This window comes from Pseudorca crassidens, chromosome 3 (assembly GCF_039906515.1).
Source record: "Pseudorca crassidens isolate mPseCra1 chromosome 3, mPseCra1.hap1, whole genome shotgun sequence".
Classification (NCBI taxonomy): Eukaryota; Metazoa; Chordata; class Mammalia; order Artiodactyla; family Delphinidae; genus Pseudorca; species Pseudorca crassidens.
The window spans coordinates 46412561-46428604 of record NC_090298.1 but is presented as its reverse complement, the minus strand read 5'-3'; the positions used below and the strand labels follow the sequence as shown (position 1 = coordinate 46428604).

Below are 16044 nucleotides of genomic sequence, written 5' to 3'. Positions count from 1 at the left end.
GCATCTAAAAAAATTAGCTTGTACAAGGCAGAAGAGAAGTTCCTGGCAGCCTCTGCTCAGAAGACTGTTACATAGTTTGTTAAATGTAATCCCGAGAAGCAACTTAATTCTTAAGAATAATAAGAAATAGAAATAATTTTAATGATTAGCTTGAGTACAGTAAAGAAATAAATACATGAAAAGTAAACTTAAACTATCATTAAGGGCTTCCCTGGTGGTGCAGTGGTTGAGAATCTGCCTGCCAATGCAGGGGACACGGGTTCGAGCCCTGGTCTGGGAAGATCCCACATGCCACTGGGCCCGTGAGCCACAACCACTGAGCCTGCGTGTCTGGAGCCTGTGCTCCGCAGCAAGAGAGGCCGCGACAGTGAGAGGCCCGCGCACCACGATGAAGAGTAGCCCCCGCTCACCGCAACTAGAGAAAGCCCTCACACAGAAACGAAGACCCAACACAGCCAAAAATAAATAAATAAATTTATAAAAAAGAATTAGTATTTTTTTAAAAAAAACTATCATTAAGAGTAAAAAATTATTTTATAAGAATAGAAACAACTAGATAACAGAAGGTTGCCCAAGTGCTGTCATGAAGAAACATGAAGAAAATTACAGAATAGATGGATAATTACATTAAATATGTGCAGGTTTTTTTCCCTCTTAAATTCTTCAGAATGCATTTAAAACTACTTTAACTTCTGGATAACAGTTACTTCTGTTGCTGCACTTCATTCAATGATATGTTATTTGTATTTACAAATACATAGATACAAGTCCCTGGAAAAATTAACAGGAGAATTATCAGTAACAAAACAAATAGAATTTAATCATAAAACTATGAGTTTATTGAATACAAACTGCCTGTCAAACCACATCAGTTGAAAACACGTTTCAATTCATCTGGATAATGGACCTCTAGTCTCCGTCTTCTGCTGAATAAACACTAACACAGAGAATCCAAAGATGATCCAAGTTGCTCTTTACTCATATCTACATACTGATACATACGGGGGAGGGCGTGGAAGGGGCAATGAAGAGGAAGTGAGCGGACCCAATGTACCATAGAAAACTGGGGCGCACTTGGCAGTCTAGCTAATTAGTCCCCGTCACCATACAGAAGGATAGGACCTCATTTATCAAGGCTTTGGGGTGCCCCATGTGGGCATTCTTTCAGCTAGGAGACACTATCCCCCATCCCCAACTCAAATTTCTACCCTTTCTTTAGCAGTTAGGAAGTCCCTCACCACCTCTTGAGCCTTTGTGAGTTTTCGGTTGTAGCTGTTCCTGGCCTCTTCCTATGACTATGGGGTAGAAGGTGGTATTGCCTCTAGTCCTGAGTTTGAAAAAGGAAGAATGATTGCTTATATACCTATTCATCAATTCTATTGCAGGTTACATTATTCTTCATTAGTCTTACTAAGGCATCTCTGAAAATAAAAATAAAAAGAAATGTTGCACCACAAAGGTTCTAGTCCTCACTGGATCTACATGAAAAGTCTGTAACCCCACCTAACTATATTTTTAGATCTTATTAGCACTGATGAGCATCTGTCTCTTTTCTAACCTTGATCTGCCATTTGAAAGTCCTCTACCATCATGTAAACACAGAAAGGTGCTGTGGTCAAATAATTCCTTCCTCAATTCCTGAGTTTTCCCAACTGAGGGAGTGTCCTCACCCCTCACTCAATGGTTTAAGAGTAATGAAACTAGGGCCAGGACATGTGCTGAGGTACCCTGGACCACCACAGGGAACTCACACGGGTTCCAGAGGTATTTTAAATTTTCAGGGAAAATTTAAACGCAGAAACATCTGTCAGTCACCTGGAGAACTAATAGCTTGAAATAGTTCCCAGTTTCAACTTTAGATCATTCCTTTTCTTTCCATGACATCATATCTTTGCAAAACTGGGTTATTGACAATTGCTGTGATAAGAAGCAAGCAATGCACAAAAATCAGCGTGGACCAGGAAGTGAGGGAGGCAGAACATCCAGGCTCATTCCGGAGTGAGAAGTTGTGCAGGACTCAACGAGTGCTCAGTTGTGGAGGCAAAACCTTATTAAATCGTTTGAACTAAATTATTAAGAATTGCCACTGGTAGTTATTTCTTTTGGCCAGTGAGGTGCTGTAAAAAACTACTGAGGTGCTAAGAGTATCATGAATTGAAGAAGTTTGAGAACCTCTGGATTAGGGTGTTTATTTGTGTCCTTAGGATTGGAGCTAAATCAAATCTTTGTGTGAAGAGAAATTTTGTTAAGAGAAAGAAAAAATTCAGCAGATTTTGAAAGCCATGAACTTCCGGATGAGCTCTAGAATTGAGAATTTATCCTATCCTTAATTCTGTTAGGACCCCAGGTAGACAAATAATTCATTATTATCAAGAGTGATATCATTTTGGTAGTGAGCCAGATAAACTAGGATTTTTCTTCCACTCCTTGAGGGTTGGCAAGTTACTACTACTACTATTATTATTATTATTATTAAGTATTGATACAGACACTAAACTTACACTAGCCATTAAATCCCAAGAAGTCTATTGACAGAATATTCTAAGGTCATTGGCTATTACAGTACTACTACTAGTTGTGCTACCTTTTCTCATCTTTCTGTTGTTTTAAAAATTCCACTTCTCTGTTCAGTCCCTGGGGCTGTTTTATTTCTAGCTCAAAAAACAGGAGGGCCATAAATGGTTAAAAAAATACTTATAAATTAGGTAAACATGCTTATTCAATTTTTGAATTAAGGAATTAAAAATAGCAGCTGAATACACATTTTATATTTCTAATCTCATACTTAAAAAATCATAAAAAGGAAGCTCTAATGTTCTGACATTTTGAATGAGCATGTTTGTTAATGACACAAGGTAAAAATAGTGGATTTTAATGCATTACCACAGCATTTGTTTAGTATCATTGTGCTATGCTCCAGTCTTTTAAAACAACAAATTAATTATGTGTTCTAATATCCCTTGCTTATCACTGCCAAAGTGATATATCCTGAGGTCTTAGGGGACATGAAGAGATAAATATTAGTTATGAAAAGTTCTTAAGGCAGAGGGAAAAAGAAATTGAGATTGACAAAACTTACCAGTAACTCATTATTTTCATGCTAAGGTTACTAAAATGCTATTACGTCTTTAGGAGAGTTTGCCCTAATATTTAGCATCCAATTTCCTTTTCTGAATTTCCTTCATACCCAGTATGCTCCTCAGTGTTTGGACTCTAGTTTTAATTGTGAAAAAAGAAAAAAAAACAGAAAAATAGTCACCTGAGTGTTTCTCAACTCCCGTAACTTTAGAAAAAAAGGCACTGTGAAGGTAAACTATTTAAACTTGTAAATGATTGACTATGCAGTTATGCTTTTACCTCAGACTTAATACTTTACACAGGGTAACATCTGCTTTTTTAAAAAATGTGGGAGAATGGTAGCTTAATAATAAAAGTGATTACTCCATAATTTTGTGAGATCAAATCCCTGCTAGAGAGCAAACTCATATCAACCTTGGTCAAGGAAGAGCTGGCTTATTATGCAGTGTATACAATGAACATCATCTCTAAGAGCAAAGTATGAATAAAATTAACTATGCAACTAAAATTAGGAACATTTGAAAACCGTCTTCAATGAAAAAAGCACAGTAACCTGCATAGTGCTCTCAGTGCAGTGTGACCCTAGATGAATGAACCAAGTTGAAAATTATGAGCTTTTCCTGCTTCTTGTAATGGACAAATGGCCATTACACAAGAGGATCTAGTTCTGTCAGTTATAGATACCGTGCCTGGGGACTCTCACTTGCTTTTTTTAATCCCAATGCTCTTTCCTCCATGTACTAAAGGAGACTAAAGTCAAAACCATGCTCTAGTGTTATAAAATGAAAATTTTCTGAACTTTAAATCTTGGTAGTAGGTGGTGGGAATGGAGCGAATGGTGACAGGTCAGGAGAAAGGAGAAAGCTGATTTCCAATGGAGGTAATCTGTGTCTTCTACCACATTTTAAATAAGTATATTGATTGGCTGCATTTTTGAATGAGAGTGTCATGCTTTCACTCAGCAAATATTGACAGTACCTACTTCATGTCTGGGTATCATTTGAAGACACCATAGACCCATGGAAACAAGACAAAAATTTTGTTTGGATGATGCATTCCTGTCATTTAAAAAAAATTCTAGATACTTACCCAGATAGAAAAGGACATTTACCCAGTCAATATTGATATTCCTATGTAAATCCCTGTTTCCACTAATACATCAATCACTTTAGCTATTGATTTTGTTTGACATTCTTAGATCCTTAGTGAATTTTTCTCAGTGTCTCCTGTACAGTTGTATGAGCCATATAAGGAAAAATAATCACACTACTGGAACATTTATGTGATGTGCTTCTTGAGATAAGATATACCAGGGATTGTTAGTAAATCATCCTCACTAAATCCCTGTAAGATGAAAATTTAAAGATATGCTATTTACAAATATGAAGAAAGCCTTCAACCATGCCTGTGGTTTTTCTTCAGAAAAAGGCAAGTCAAGAATATCGAACACTGGGCTTTGCTATCAGATTCCTGGCACTTTGTGGCATGGTTGAGGTGAGATTCACTGAAGAAATATCCCCAATTATTCCATCCACCTATTGCGGTTTCTCTCAAGCTTTGTGTCAGCTTCCCATTCATTGTCTTGAGACTTCAGGGTTTTCTTAATCTTGGATGAAGAAGAATTTGTTGTCATTGACTACTGGATAGTTATGTCTAGACATATGTAAGACCTTAACTCCTACAACCTGTCAATGGAAGTAGAAGAGTTAAAAGCAGAAAAAGAGCTGCATGAACTGTTTGTATATTTTGGAGATTAATCCCTTGTCGGTAGCTTCATTTGCAAACATTTTCTCCCATTCTGAGGGTTGTCTTTTTGTTTTGTTTATGGTTTCCTTTGCCATGCAAAAGCTTTTAAGTTTAATTAGATCCCATTTGTTTATTTTTGTTTTAATTTTCATTACCCTGGGTGGTGGATCAAAAAAGATCTTGCTGCAATGTATGTCAAAGAGTGTTCTGCCTCTATTTTCCTCTAAGAGTTTTATAGTGCCCAGCCTTACATTTAGGTCTTTGATCCATTTTGAGTTTATTTTTGTGTATGGTGTTAAGGAGTGTTGTAATTTCATTCTTTTACATGTAGCTGTCCAGTTTTCCCAGCACCACTTGTTGAAGGGGCTGTCTTTCCTCCATTGGATATCCTTGCCTCCTTTGTCATAGATTAGGTGACCATAGGTGTGTGGGTTTATCTCTGGGCTTTCTATCCTGTTCCTTTGATCTATATTTCTGTTTTTGTGCCAGTCCCATACTGTCCTGATTACTGTAGCTTTGTAGTATAGTCAGAAATCAGAGAACGTGATTCCTCCAGCTCCGTTTTTCTTTCTCACGATTGCTTTGGCTATTCAGGGTCTTTTGTGTTTCCATACAAATTGTAAAAAATTTTGTTCTCATTCTGTGAAAAATGCCATTGGTAATTTGATAGGGATTGCATTGAATCTGTAGATTGCTTTGGGAATATAGTCATTTTCACAATATTGATTCTTCCAATCCAAGAACATGGTATATCTCTCCATCTGTGTTGTCTTTGATTTCTTTCATCAGTATCTTATAGTTTTCTGAGTACAGGTTTTTGCCTCCTTAGGTAGGTTTATTCCTAAGTATTTTCAAATAAAACCAAATAAGCCAATCAAAAAATGGGGGGAACATCTAAATAGACATTTCTCCAAAGAAGACATACGGATGGCCAATAAACACATGAAAAGATGCTCAACATCACTAATTATTGGAGAAATGCAAATCAAAACTACAAGGAGATATCACCTCACACCAGTCAGAATGGCCATCATCAAAAAATCTACAAACAATAAATGCTAGAGAGGGTTTGGAGAAAAAGGAACCCTCCTACTCTGTTGGTCGGAATGTAAATTGATACAACCACTATGGAGAACAGTATGGAGGTTCCTCAAAAAACTAAAAATAGAACTACCATATGATCCAGCAATCCCACTCCTAGGCTTATACCTGGAGAAAACCATAATTCAAAAAGAGACATGCACCCCAATGTTCATTGCAGCAGTATTTACAATAGCCAAGACATGGAAGCAACCTAGATGTCCATCAACAGAGGAATAGATAAAGAAGATGTGGTACATATATGCAATGGAATGTTACTCAGCCATAAAAAGGAAGAAAATAGTGCCATTTGCAGAGACGTGGATAGACCTAGAGACTGTCATACAGAGTGAAGTAAGTCAGAAAGAGAAAAATAAATATCGTATAATATCGCTTATATGTGGAATACAGAAAAATGGTACAGATAAACTTATTTGCAAAGCAGAAATAGAGACACAGATGTAGACAACAAACTTATAGGTACCGAGGGGGTGGGATGAATTGGGAGATTGGGATTGACATATATACACTACTACGTATAAAATAGATAACTAATGAGAACCTACTGTATAGCACAGGGAACTCTACTCAATGCTCTTTGGTGACCTAAATGGGAAGGAAATCTAAAAAAAAGAGGGGATATATGTATACATATAACTGATTCACTTTGCTGTACAGCAGAAACTAACACAACATTGTAAACCAACTATACTCCAATAAAAATTAATTTTGAAAAAAGCAGAAAAAGAAAGGACATCTGTTTACATCTCTGCAAATGTGGGAGTCAACACTGTGACAGAAAATCATTTAAGCAGTTCAGTGCATGATGTTGCCTGCTAGTAAGTGTTATGAATGATCCCAAGACCAAGCCCTTTTAGCTCCTAGTTTTCTTTCCAGGGAGAACAGGGCCGCATGCAGATCTCATGTTTCCGTGTCTCAACATCGATTCCTCCTTTGGGACTTAGAGAACTCCAGACTGAATTTGTTCTATCCACCAGGGCCAGTTTTGTTTGTTTGGCTGGTTATTTTTTGTTCCTTTGTTTGATTTTTGGTTTTTTTGCCAGGAAAATCAGAAAACAAGCATTATGATTTATGTGTTATCTAAAGGTTCCTGTGGTGATCTTTAAAAAAGTGCAATAAAACTTTCATTCAATCACTGTTATTTTCAATTATGAGTACATTTTTACAGAAGCTAAAAAAGAAGGCAGTTGGTAAAAAGAACTCTTTTGCATCAAATCATGGAGTTAATTCCATGTGTTGACAGCACACTTTTGTTTTATGTCTTTTCATGCTCATTATTTATCTTCAATACATTGAGTTTCCATTCATTTCTCCCACCTACTATAGAGATTAGATAAAATTTCCTACATGTTTCACTATTTCTTGGTGTTTTTTGTTTGTTTGTTTGTTTGTTTTACATTTGTTTAAAGGTAGCCCATCTTGTACTATATTTATCCGGGAAAGGAACCTGATGTTTCCCAGACAGACAGCTTATCTATAACCCAGCACTCCAAACACCAAAGCACTTTGAAAGTGGTGAAAGGATGTCTTAAAGGTTCATGAACAAACCTCGAAGACATCAGTTTAAGTTCAGGATATTTACAAGGTCCACCATGTTTTGCCCTTTGTGGCTCTAAGTTTCGGTACACTCTTTGGGAAGTGATGTATATAGAAAGGAATATATTCTTAAAATTGCCTGAAGTCTGTATAATCTTTATAGCTGACATAGAATTCTCCTCTGAAGTTTAATACTTGATCCTCAAAACAATCATGTAAGGAAACAATGGAAAATATTAACTCAGTTTCAGAAATACAAAATTCTGCTCAAAAATGTGTCTTGCATATGCACACACATGCACGCCATGAATTAGAATCCAGGTATCTTGACCCTGAACATACTGATTTCGATCAGCAGCTGCTGCTAGACCATACTTTTTGGCATTTGCTGGCCGGCACAGTAGCCTCTAGGTGAGAGTATAATAAGCAAAGCAATTAAACTAAAATCTTTATTTCCCTTTCAGGGGTGGAGAATCTTGATGGCCATTTGGGCAAATCTTTCCACTTAGGGTCTTTGCCAAACAATCAAGTATTTTTGTTACGTTAATATATCAATGCTCTTCTGCCCCCAAGCTTAGAGTAGATTTTTGTTTTTTTCAGTTATATAAAACATTGTCTTCCCTTGGCAAACTTAAAACTGAAGTTTTGTAAAGATTGCTCAAGAGCTGCACTGGTCAAGATGATAGCCACTACCCCAGGTGACTTTCTCTTAATTTAAATTAATTAAAATTAAGTAAAAGTGGCATTCAGTCCCTCACTTGCACTAGCCACATTTTCAATGCTAAGTAGTAACGGTGGCTAGTGGATACAGTATTAGACAGCACAGAGAGAGAACATTTCCATCACAGCAAAAACTTTTGTTTGACCGTGATGTTCTAGAGTCTAGAGTATGTACTTTTATGGGGCTTCGGAATAGCCTGAATCCGTTTGTGCCTGCAGAAAGCAGCATGATGCAGTAGAAGCGAAACGGTATTTAGAGCCTGGGTTTAAATCCAGCTCCACTGCTCATTTTCGTGCCTTGGGATTTCATGACTCACAAAGACTTCAAAAACCATCTGGGGGACTGACCCAGGGTTACTAAGTGCTTACTTTGCCAGATAAATGACTTTATTTATTTAACAAGGAAATTCCCGTCGATACACACAATCATTTTATTTTCCAAAGGCATTTCACTAGAATTCTTTACAAAGGGAGTGGCACATATTCTCAGAATAAAGGAGAGTTTTCCAAAGGAATATGGTTAGCTTTTGTTTTTTAATATGACTTTTTAAAAATCCTTACTCCATGTTTCATGTTTATTCTCACCTTCACAAGGACCAACGGGCATTCTCTTGGGCCAGTGCCAGGTCTCAGCCTGGCATTTGGAAACCACTGAACTCTGCCACTTGCCAAGGCCATGACCACCGATGAGTTACTTAAGTTCTCAGAAACCAGTTCCTTATCTTAGGATGGGAATATGAGCAACCATTTAGTGCAGAGGCATCAGAATTAAATACCGTGTTAGTAGAGCAGGGTCTGGTAATAGTAGGCATGCAGAAGACATACTGCTGTCACTCCTCTCCCCATTTGATCACACCCTTCCTTTTAATCTCCTGAATCATTTTACCTCATGCAGATCTTAAAAAATTGTTGTTCTAGCTACCCAGAAATCTTTTCCCTGGGAACCCATCCTAGAGAAAAACCAAGAAGGCAGAGCCACTGACGGTAAGAACGGGCCTGTCAAATAAGATAAACTAGAAAAGAAGAACCTGTTCCTACAACAGAGTGAGGGCACTTGTGAAAGATTGCAGTGTACTTGGTCCTTTCCCCGTCCTCCTTCCCCCTCCCCCCGCCCATGGAGGTCAGTCATCAAAGTTCTGTGACAATAATTTGTGACATCAACATGCCTAGAAGGACCCCTTTCTTGTATTAGCTTTTATTAAACAAAATAAATAGGCTTAGCAAGTGTGTCTCTACATGTGCAAAACACTTAACTTCTTACAACTGGAAAATCTTTTGCTGAATAATTCTGAAAACAGATGACCTTTCATGCCATCATTTAACTAACAAATTTGAGGCCATTTATTGGCATCATGTACGTTCTCTAACGAAGCCTAAATTTTTGTTTTATGACAAATAAAGAAGAGATTACACTTCAGACTAGAGAATTTTTGCTTATGTTGCATTAGCTCCAATTTCATTTACTTTCTCATCAGTGTATGTGATATGAGCACACATGGGCCAAAAACTGAGGGTTTTGTTTTTAGAATGTTTTTGGTCAAATATCAGGCCAAGGCCTTAATTATTAAAACTGTGAATAAGAAGTGAGCAAATGATTTAGATTTCAGAAGACTAAATAACTTCCAAGGTCACATCCCTTTCTAAAGTTATACGATATATTTTTGTCTTTTTAATTTTTTAAGACTTCAGACAGCATTTCTAGTTTCACAGCAAAATTAAGACGAAGGTATAGAGATTTCCCATATACTTTCTGCCCCCATAACAGAGTGGTTCATCCGTTATAATTGATGAACTTGCATTGACACATGATTTTTTTTTTTTTAGATTTTTTTTGATGTGGACCATTTTAAAAATCTTTATTGAATTTGTTACAATATTGCTTCTGTTTTATGTTTTGGTTTTTTGGCCACAAGGCATGAGGGATCCTATCTCCCTGACCAGGGATCGAACCTGCACCCCCTGCATTGGAAGGCGAAGTCTTAACCACTGTACCACCAGGGAAGTCCCCCCATGATATGTTTTTAATCTTAGGAAGTATACCTTAAAATGTAATATTTGCAGAGCAGTTGGTCTTTGAAGGGTTTTTATATTGAGTAAATATAAAATATAGTAAAAATATAGCAAAATAATATAGTAAATTTTCTTTATGCGGATAAGTATGGTGGTGGGTACAGTACCTTTATCTCCCTCCCACCCCATTTGAAATACAGAGGCAGAAAATCAAAATGCTTTCCCTAGGATTATACTCACATGCACACACAATATATACATAAATACATTTATATGTAGATGTTTACATATACATGTATATATGCACATAAATGCCATCTCCAGAGGCCTTTGTTACATATGATATGCATGTAGTCTTGCTACACCCTGAATATGGACATATGATATTAAACTCTCAGCCAGAATTATCACCTCAGTAGGAAACCAAAAATTATTTTATTTCATTTTATTATTTTAGCTTAGGGTAGAAGGACATGAAAATCAGCAGGTGGGTAGAGATTGTTTAGTTTTGTAAGTCATTTTAGTAATTTTTTTGTTTTAATTTTTTTTTGCATTTATATGTTAACTCTTCCATTTGTTGTCTTTATGGTACATATCATCTTTATGAAATGGAAAATGCCTAGAGATTAGGCATTGTTTGGGATGTGCTTTTGGCATTGATAAATGCCATTACTGGTGCAGAATTGCACAGTGTTTAAGCACAGACCCACCAGAGTCATATTGCCTGCCTTTGAATCCTGACCCCATCACGCCATGGGCATGGTGATTTTTTTTGTCCTTCTTGGGCCTTCCATTCCTCATGTACAAAAAAAATTAAATAGGAGATAATCAGTGAAATGTGCTTTGCACAGTTCCTGGCACAGAGTAACCATTTGATAAATATTGGTTATCATTATTGTTTTATAAAAATTATAACTGTTTGAAAGTAATACCATTATTATTTATCAGTTTGTTGGATATTTGTACTCTGATTTTTTAAAATAATTATATTGAAAGCCCATTTAAGAAATAAAAAATACTGGGAACATATTAAAAGGGCCCCCAGAGCTGAAATAAACAAAACATTGAGTGACTTTCCTGGGCATCAGTGAAAGGGATGCCAGGATTAGTTACCACTCAAGCCTATTAGGAAATTACAATTCAAGGACAAAGAAAGCTGTTTCCTCATAAAGTTAAGAACTTGGATGACTTCAGTCACCTGTTTTTGTAGAATAAGTATTAGTTTATTTGTCTGTTAAAACTGGGGAAAGGGCTGTAATTGGTTTCTTCTTTTGGTGCTGATTTGGAATATAAACACAAAGGTGATCTTCAAGTGAGGGTAATCATTTCAACCTGATGATTGATAACTAGTTAGCATTATCAATAAACTATCAGAGTTGTGTATACAGACATGCACAAATGGCTTGGAATTTGACATTGAAAAATTTCAAATTGAAAGATACTACTGTACACAATACTGAACTGCTTTAGTTTTGATCTTATATTAATTTACATTATTTTTAGTTCTCAGTAAAATGTTGCTGGACATTCTTTCCAAAATGCAAGTTTCTGTAGTTGTGATTTTGACCACAGGACCAAGCTTTTGTGTTAAAGGGATTACTTTAATTCTAAGTGGCAGTAGCATCAAAGAGGAAGATCACTTTCAGGTATGGCTGAGGTTGGCTTTGTGTTATAGGAACTTCAGTCCCTGGGGTTCCATAAGGCGAAAGGACTAGTTAATTCTTTTTACTTACAGTGGAGCTAGTTCTAAACTAAAAGGCCAAGCAATGCAGAGAAGCCATATCCTCAGGTGAATCTGCTACCGATGAAGCAGAGTTTTTCATTTGTGTTTTGTTTTAGTAGTATTTTGTTTACTAGAAGTTTATGGAAATCATAATACCTCCTTCAACAGTAATTTTAAAAGCCTCATTATATTCTTAAATGTGACATTTACATTTTCTCAGAGCCCACATTATTTTTTTGGAAAAAAACAAATCATTACAACAGTTATCTTTGGATGGCTCTTAAAATTTTTCTGTATTTCCCGAAGTTTCTACAGTTAATATGTGTTTTATATTCAGTATATGTATAAATGTTAGCTTTTACAAGATCAAGTACATTGTGTATGTATTTGTTTGTTTATTTTCTATGTCTGTACTTCTGTGAACATGGGAGTAAAGAGTGGTGAGTAGAAAAGTTCCTCCTGGGGCGAATTCCTGGGTGTTGTCAAGCAGGGCTCCCAGAAGCATTTTTATGCTTCTAAATGCATTTTTTGTGTTGGGCTCCCAGTAGCATTTTTATGTGCATATTAAAAATAAGAACATACTTGTTCTCTAATGACTCTCTAATTTTAAAAGAGGTGGATCAAAGATGGTGATGAATGGGTGATAGTTTTGAGTCTAAGGGAAGAAAGACACCAGGATTTCACAATACCACTATCTTAATCCTACTGACAAACTCCAGAGGAGAATGTCTTTCTGGTTTTATAGCCAGAGAGAGTGAAGCACAGAAGATCAAAAAGTTTGCACAACATTCAGGAAGTAAGCCTCAGACCATGGCGTCTCTTCAAAGCACTAGTTCATCCAGCCACTTACCATCCTGAAATTTGCAATGCGTGATATTCAGAAGCAGCAGATACTTTGTGGCCTCTGATGCTTTTCACAGCTTCGTAGGATTAGAAATCTTCTCTCAATAAAGTATAAACTTTCTTCTAATTAACTGCTGGTTTGGTAAAAATAAAGCGTGGAAAGGCCCTTTTCCTTCTGGTTTGGTAATAATAAAGCGTGGAAAGGTCGTTGCCTCGTGTGTTTCAAACACAATTTTGAAATGAACTAGGTTACAAATCGGTATTTTCAGGCGCTGCTGTTGGTTGAGTTTATTTTGCAAGAGGGCAAGAGGCTTTTCCCCATTTAAGTGCTTAAACAGTTTTCTGGATCCCAGTGAGATGTCTGTGAGGGTTTGCTTTTTGATTTCTCTCTTTCAGTTTCTTGCCAGTGTTTCTGGCTTCTTATTACAGAAAGAATGAGGGTAGAAATGAAAGCACTGTAGTAAATAATACAAAAGTAGCGGAAGGATGGCCAGAGGCATAGGGAGTAGTTCTATTGTCATCCCTCCCTGGAAGAACAGGAAGTTCAGTGGTGTGCTACTGTACTGAGCCTCCTATCCCCACCTCCAGTGGCCAGCAGTGCAGGCTCAGAACTCCGCAAGCTTCTCTTTGAGGGAGGGGAGAGGCTGCCCCTGCCCCAGGGGCCAGAGTGGGTGGCTCCAGTTCAGCCCATGGTCTCGAGGGCAGGCTACCGACAAAGGCTTGGACAAAGATTCTGTCATTATACATTCGGTATATATTCAGAGATAATGTATTTTTTTTGAAAAATTTATTTATTTATGTAAGTATGTTTGGCCGCGTCGGGTCTTCGTTGCTGCGTGCGGGCTTTCTCTAGTTGCGGCGACTCGTTGCGGTGCACGGGCTTCTCATGGAACGGGCTCTAGGCGCGCAGGCTTCAGTATTTGTGGCTCGCAGGCTCCGTAGTTGTGATGCACAGGCTTAGCTGCTCCATGGCATGTGGGATCTTCCCAGACCAGGGCTCGAACCTGTGTCCCCTGCTTTGGCAGGCAAATTCTTAACCTCTGTGCCACCAGGGAAGTCCCTATTCAGAGATAATTTAAACCTTACATAATTTTGAAAAGAAAAGGATAGGTTATTTATTGAGGACATTTGCCACTGAATTGCTAGAAATAATTCTACTGTGACTAAAATGAGACGGTCTTGAGATATTTGGCAAAAACAATTTCTGGGTAGGTCAAGAGTGAAATATTTCCATCACTAAAATTATAACTAATTTTCTTTATGCTTTGACACGGAAAGAAAGCAAGACTGATAAATTACCCTAAATATTGTATATTCTAAATAAATATTTTATAGTGCTTGGGAATGAAATACAACCAAAGATAGAATTAAGTGTTTTAATACACATGCACATGCTTTTCAGTTTAGAGTGATTCAAGTCCAGTGTAATTCATGTGAAAAATTAAAAGACTTATTTCCAGGGATTGATTTCAGAATGATACTGTGCCTTGGCCAAGATGACTAAGTTCTTAGAAAATAAACTTTGTAGTCGGGAAATTATAAAGAATAAAATGGAAGCAAAGACTGTACCTCAGGAAAATATCTAGATTTCGTATTAGTTAAATTTTGGCCCTCTGAATGATCTCTCCAAAGAGCAGTGCCCCTCAAAAATGTAACTGTGGAACGAAGAGGGTGCAAAATAACACACGTTTCCTTTAGAGTGTGTTCCACCCCTTTTCTGCTTTATTTTTCCCACACTTTGAATTTCAAGATCTCTGTGTAATTTGATGATGCCCTTAACAACTGGTCTAATTATTGGCAGCAATCCATTTACTAACGTCATCCATATGCTGCCTGGGCCGAAGCATATTTCATGAATGCTGTTGTAGGTCACTCAAGCCCTTTCCAGAATTGTTCATGAGTGAGTGAACCATTTAGTTGCAATATTCTCAGTTAGGGTCATGTCCGGAAGCTTTCTGTGTAGAATAATTCCATTCCCTTTTGATTAAAGAGTTCCAGCTAGCTAGATCAAGAAATATCCCGTGGAGAGTTTGGAAATCCTTCTCATGAAGTATTCATACTAAGAAACACCACGAAAGAGCTTTGGGCCTGGGTATCTTACTTTCTTCCAAGCAGAATGTTCACAACTTTCCTTGCCTCTCCCTGTCCCTCCAAGACACGTCATGCTGACACCTTGCTCCTGCATCCTCGGCACAGTGTCACTGAGGTTGCTGTAACAACAGCACACACGGGGTAACATTCCCCCGTAACTACGGCGGCTGGGACGTGAGTCAGTTGAAAAGTTTCACTGGTTTTTATTAGAGTATGACGCAGTCTTATGTCATCCACAGTTCCAAGCCCATCCAAGGCTCACACATGATGATGCAGAGCACCTGATGCTCATCACCTTCCAACGTTAGATGGTCCAGGGACCTCTCACCAGAGCCATTGCCGTTGCTGGCTCCTTCCATAGTGCCCTTCAGTAATACTTACCATAAGCAGCAAAGAGTAAAACTCAGGCCCCGCTGCTGGAACTCTGTTTCTACTGTTATATATCCCGTGTGCATAATAAGTGCCAGTGACCTTGGCTGATGATCAAGAAGCCCCTCTTTTCACCCAGGGAACTGGACAGTGGTTAACATCCCAGAAGACACATCTTCACGCCCATGACTGAGAAGAACATGTGTTGAAGAATAAGGATGGAATTACTGTAATTCTCTGTGGGGATTTATGAATGAGAAACTTACTGTTTAATATTGCTTGAAAGTGGTCCTAGAGTGATCAGTGCCATCTAACGTGGGCTTTGGTTTGTTTTTCAGACATGGAGATGACCTGATTGTGACTCCCTTTGCACAGGTAAGCCCAGCTTGCTGAATGGACAGGTTTCTCACTCATCTGAAAATTTAATTGTGGGGGTTTGTTCGGGTTCTTCATTTCATTCTAAATCAAACACAAGTACAAATACAAATTCTGTGGTTCATTCCAGTAATTTAAAAGCCACGCTAGAGAATGTGACCTTTGCCATATTGGTCTGTTTCCTATAAACCCATAGACCCAATGAGTATCTTTGCTTCAAATTACAAATTACCCAAGTGACATACTTAAATGGGACCACATTTCCTTAACTGACATAAGCACTAAAAGAGGAAAGCTATATCATGGATTAAGTTACATTTAGTATAATTAGGTGCATGGTCAGTTCTTGAAATTCCGGATTCCACTTCAACCTGATGCTTTATTGACTCTTTTTTTAAACACGTTATTTGTCCAAAGATTTAACTGAGTGACACATTTGTGTTTATTTATTC

The 16044-nt window shown here is 37.6% G+C and overlaps 1 protein-coding gene across 18 annotated transcripts in view; it reads left to right on the top strand.

Annotated features, from left to right (window-relative positions):
- Positions 1-16044, top strand: part of PDE4D (phosphodiesterase 4D) — a 1449034-nt gene that overhangs the window by 1230118 nt on the left and 202872 nt on the right. For all 18 annotated transcript variants that reach the window (XM_067730739.1, XM_067730741.1, XM_067730740.1 and 15 more), the window contains one exon: positions 15556-15592. In XM_067730739.1, the coding sequence (XP_067586840.1) occupies positions 15556-15592 (37 nt within the window). The remainder of the gene's footprint in view (positions 1-15555; positions 15593-16044) is intronic.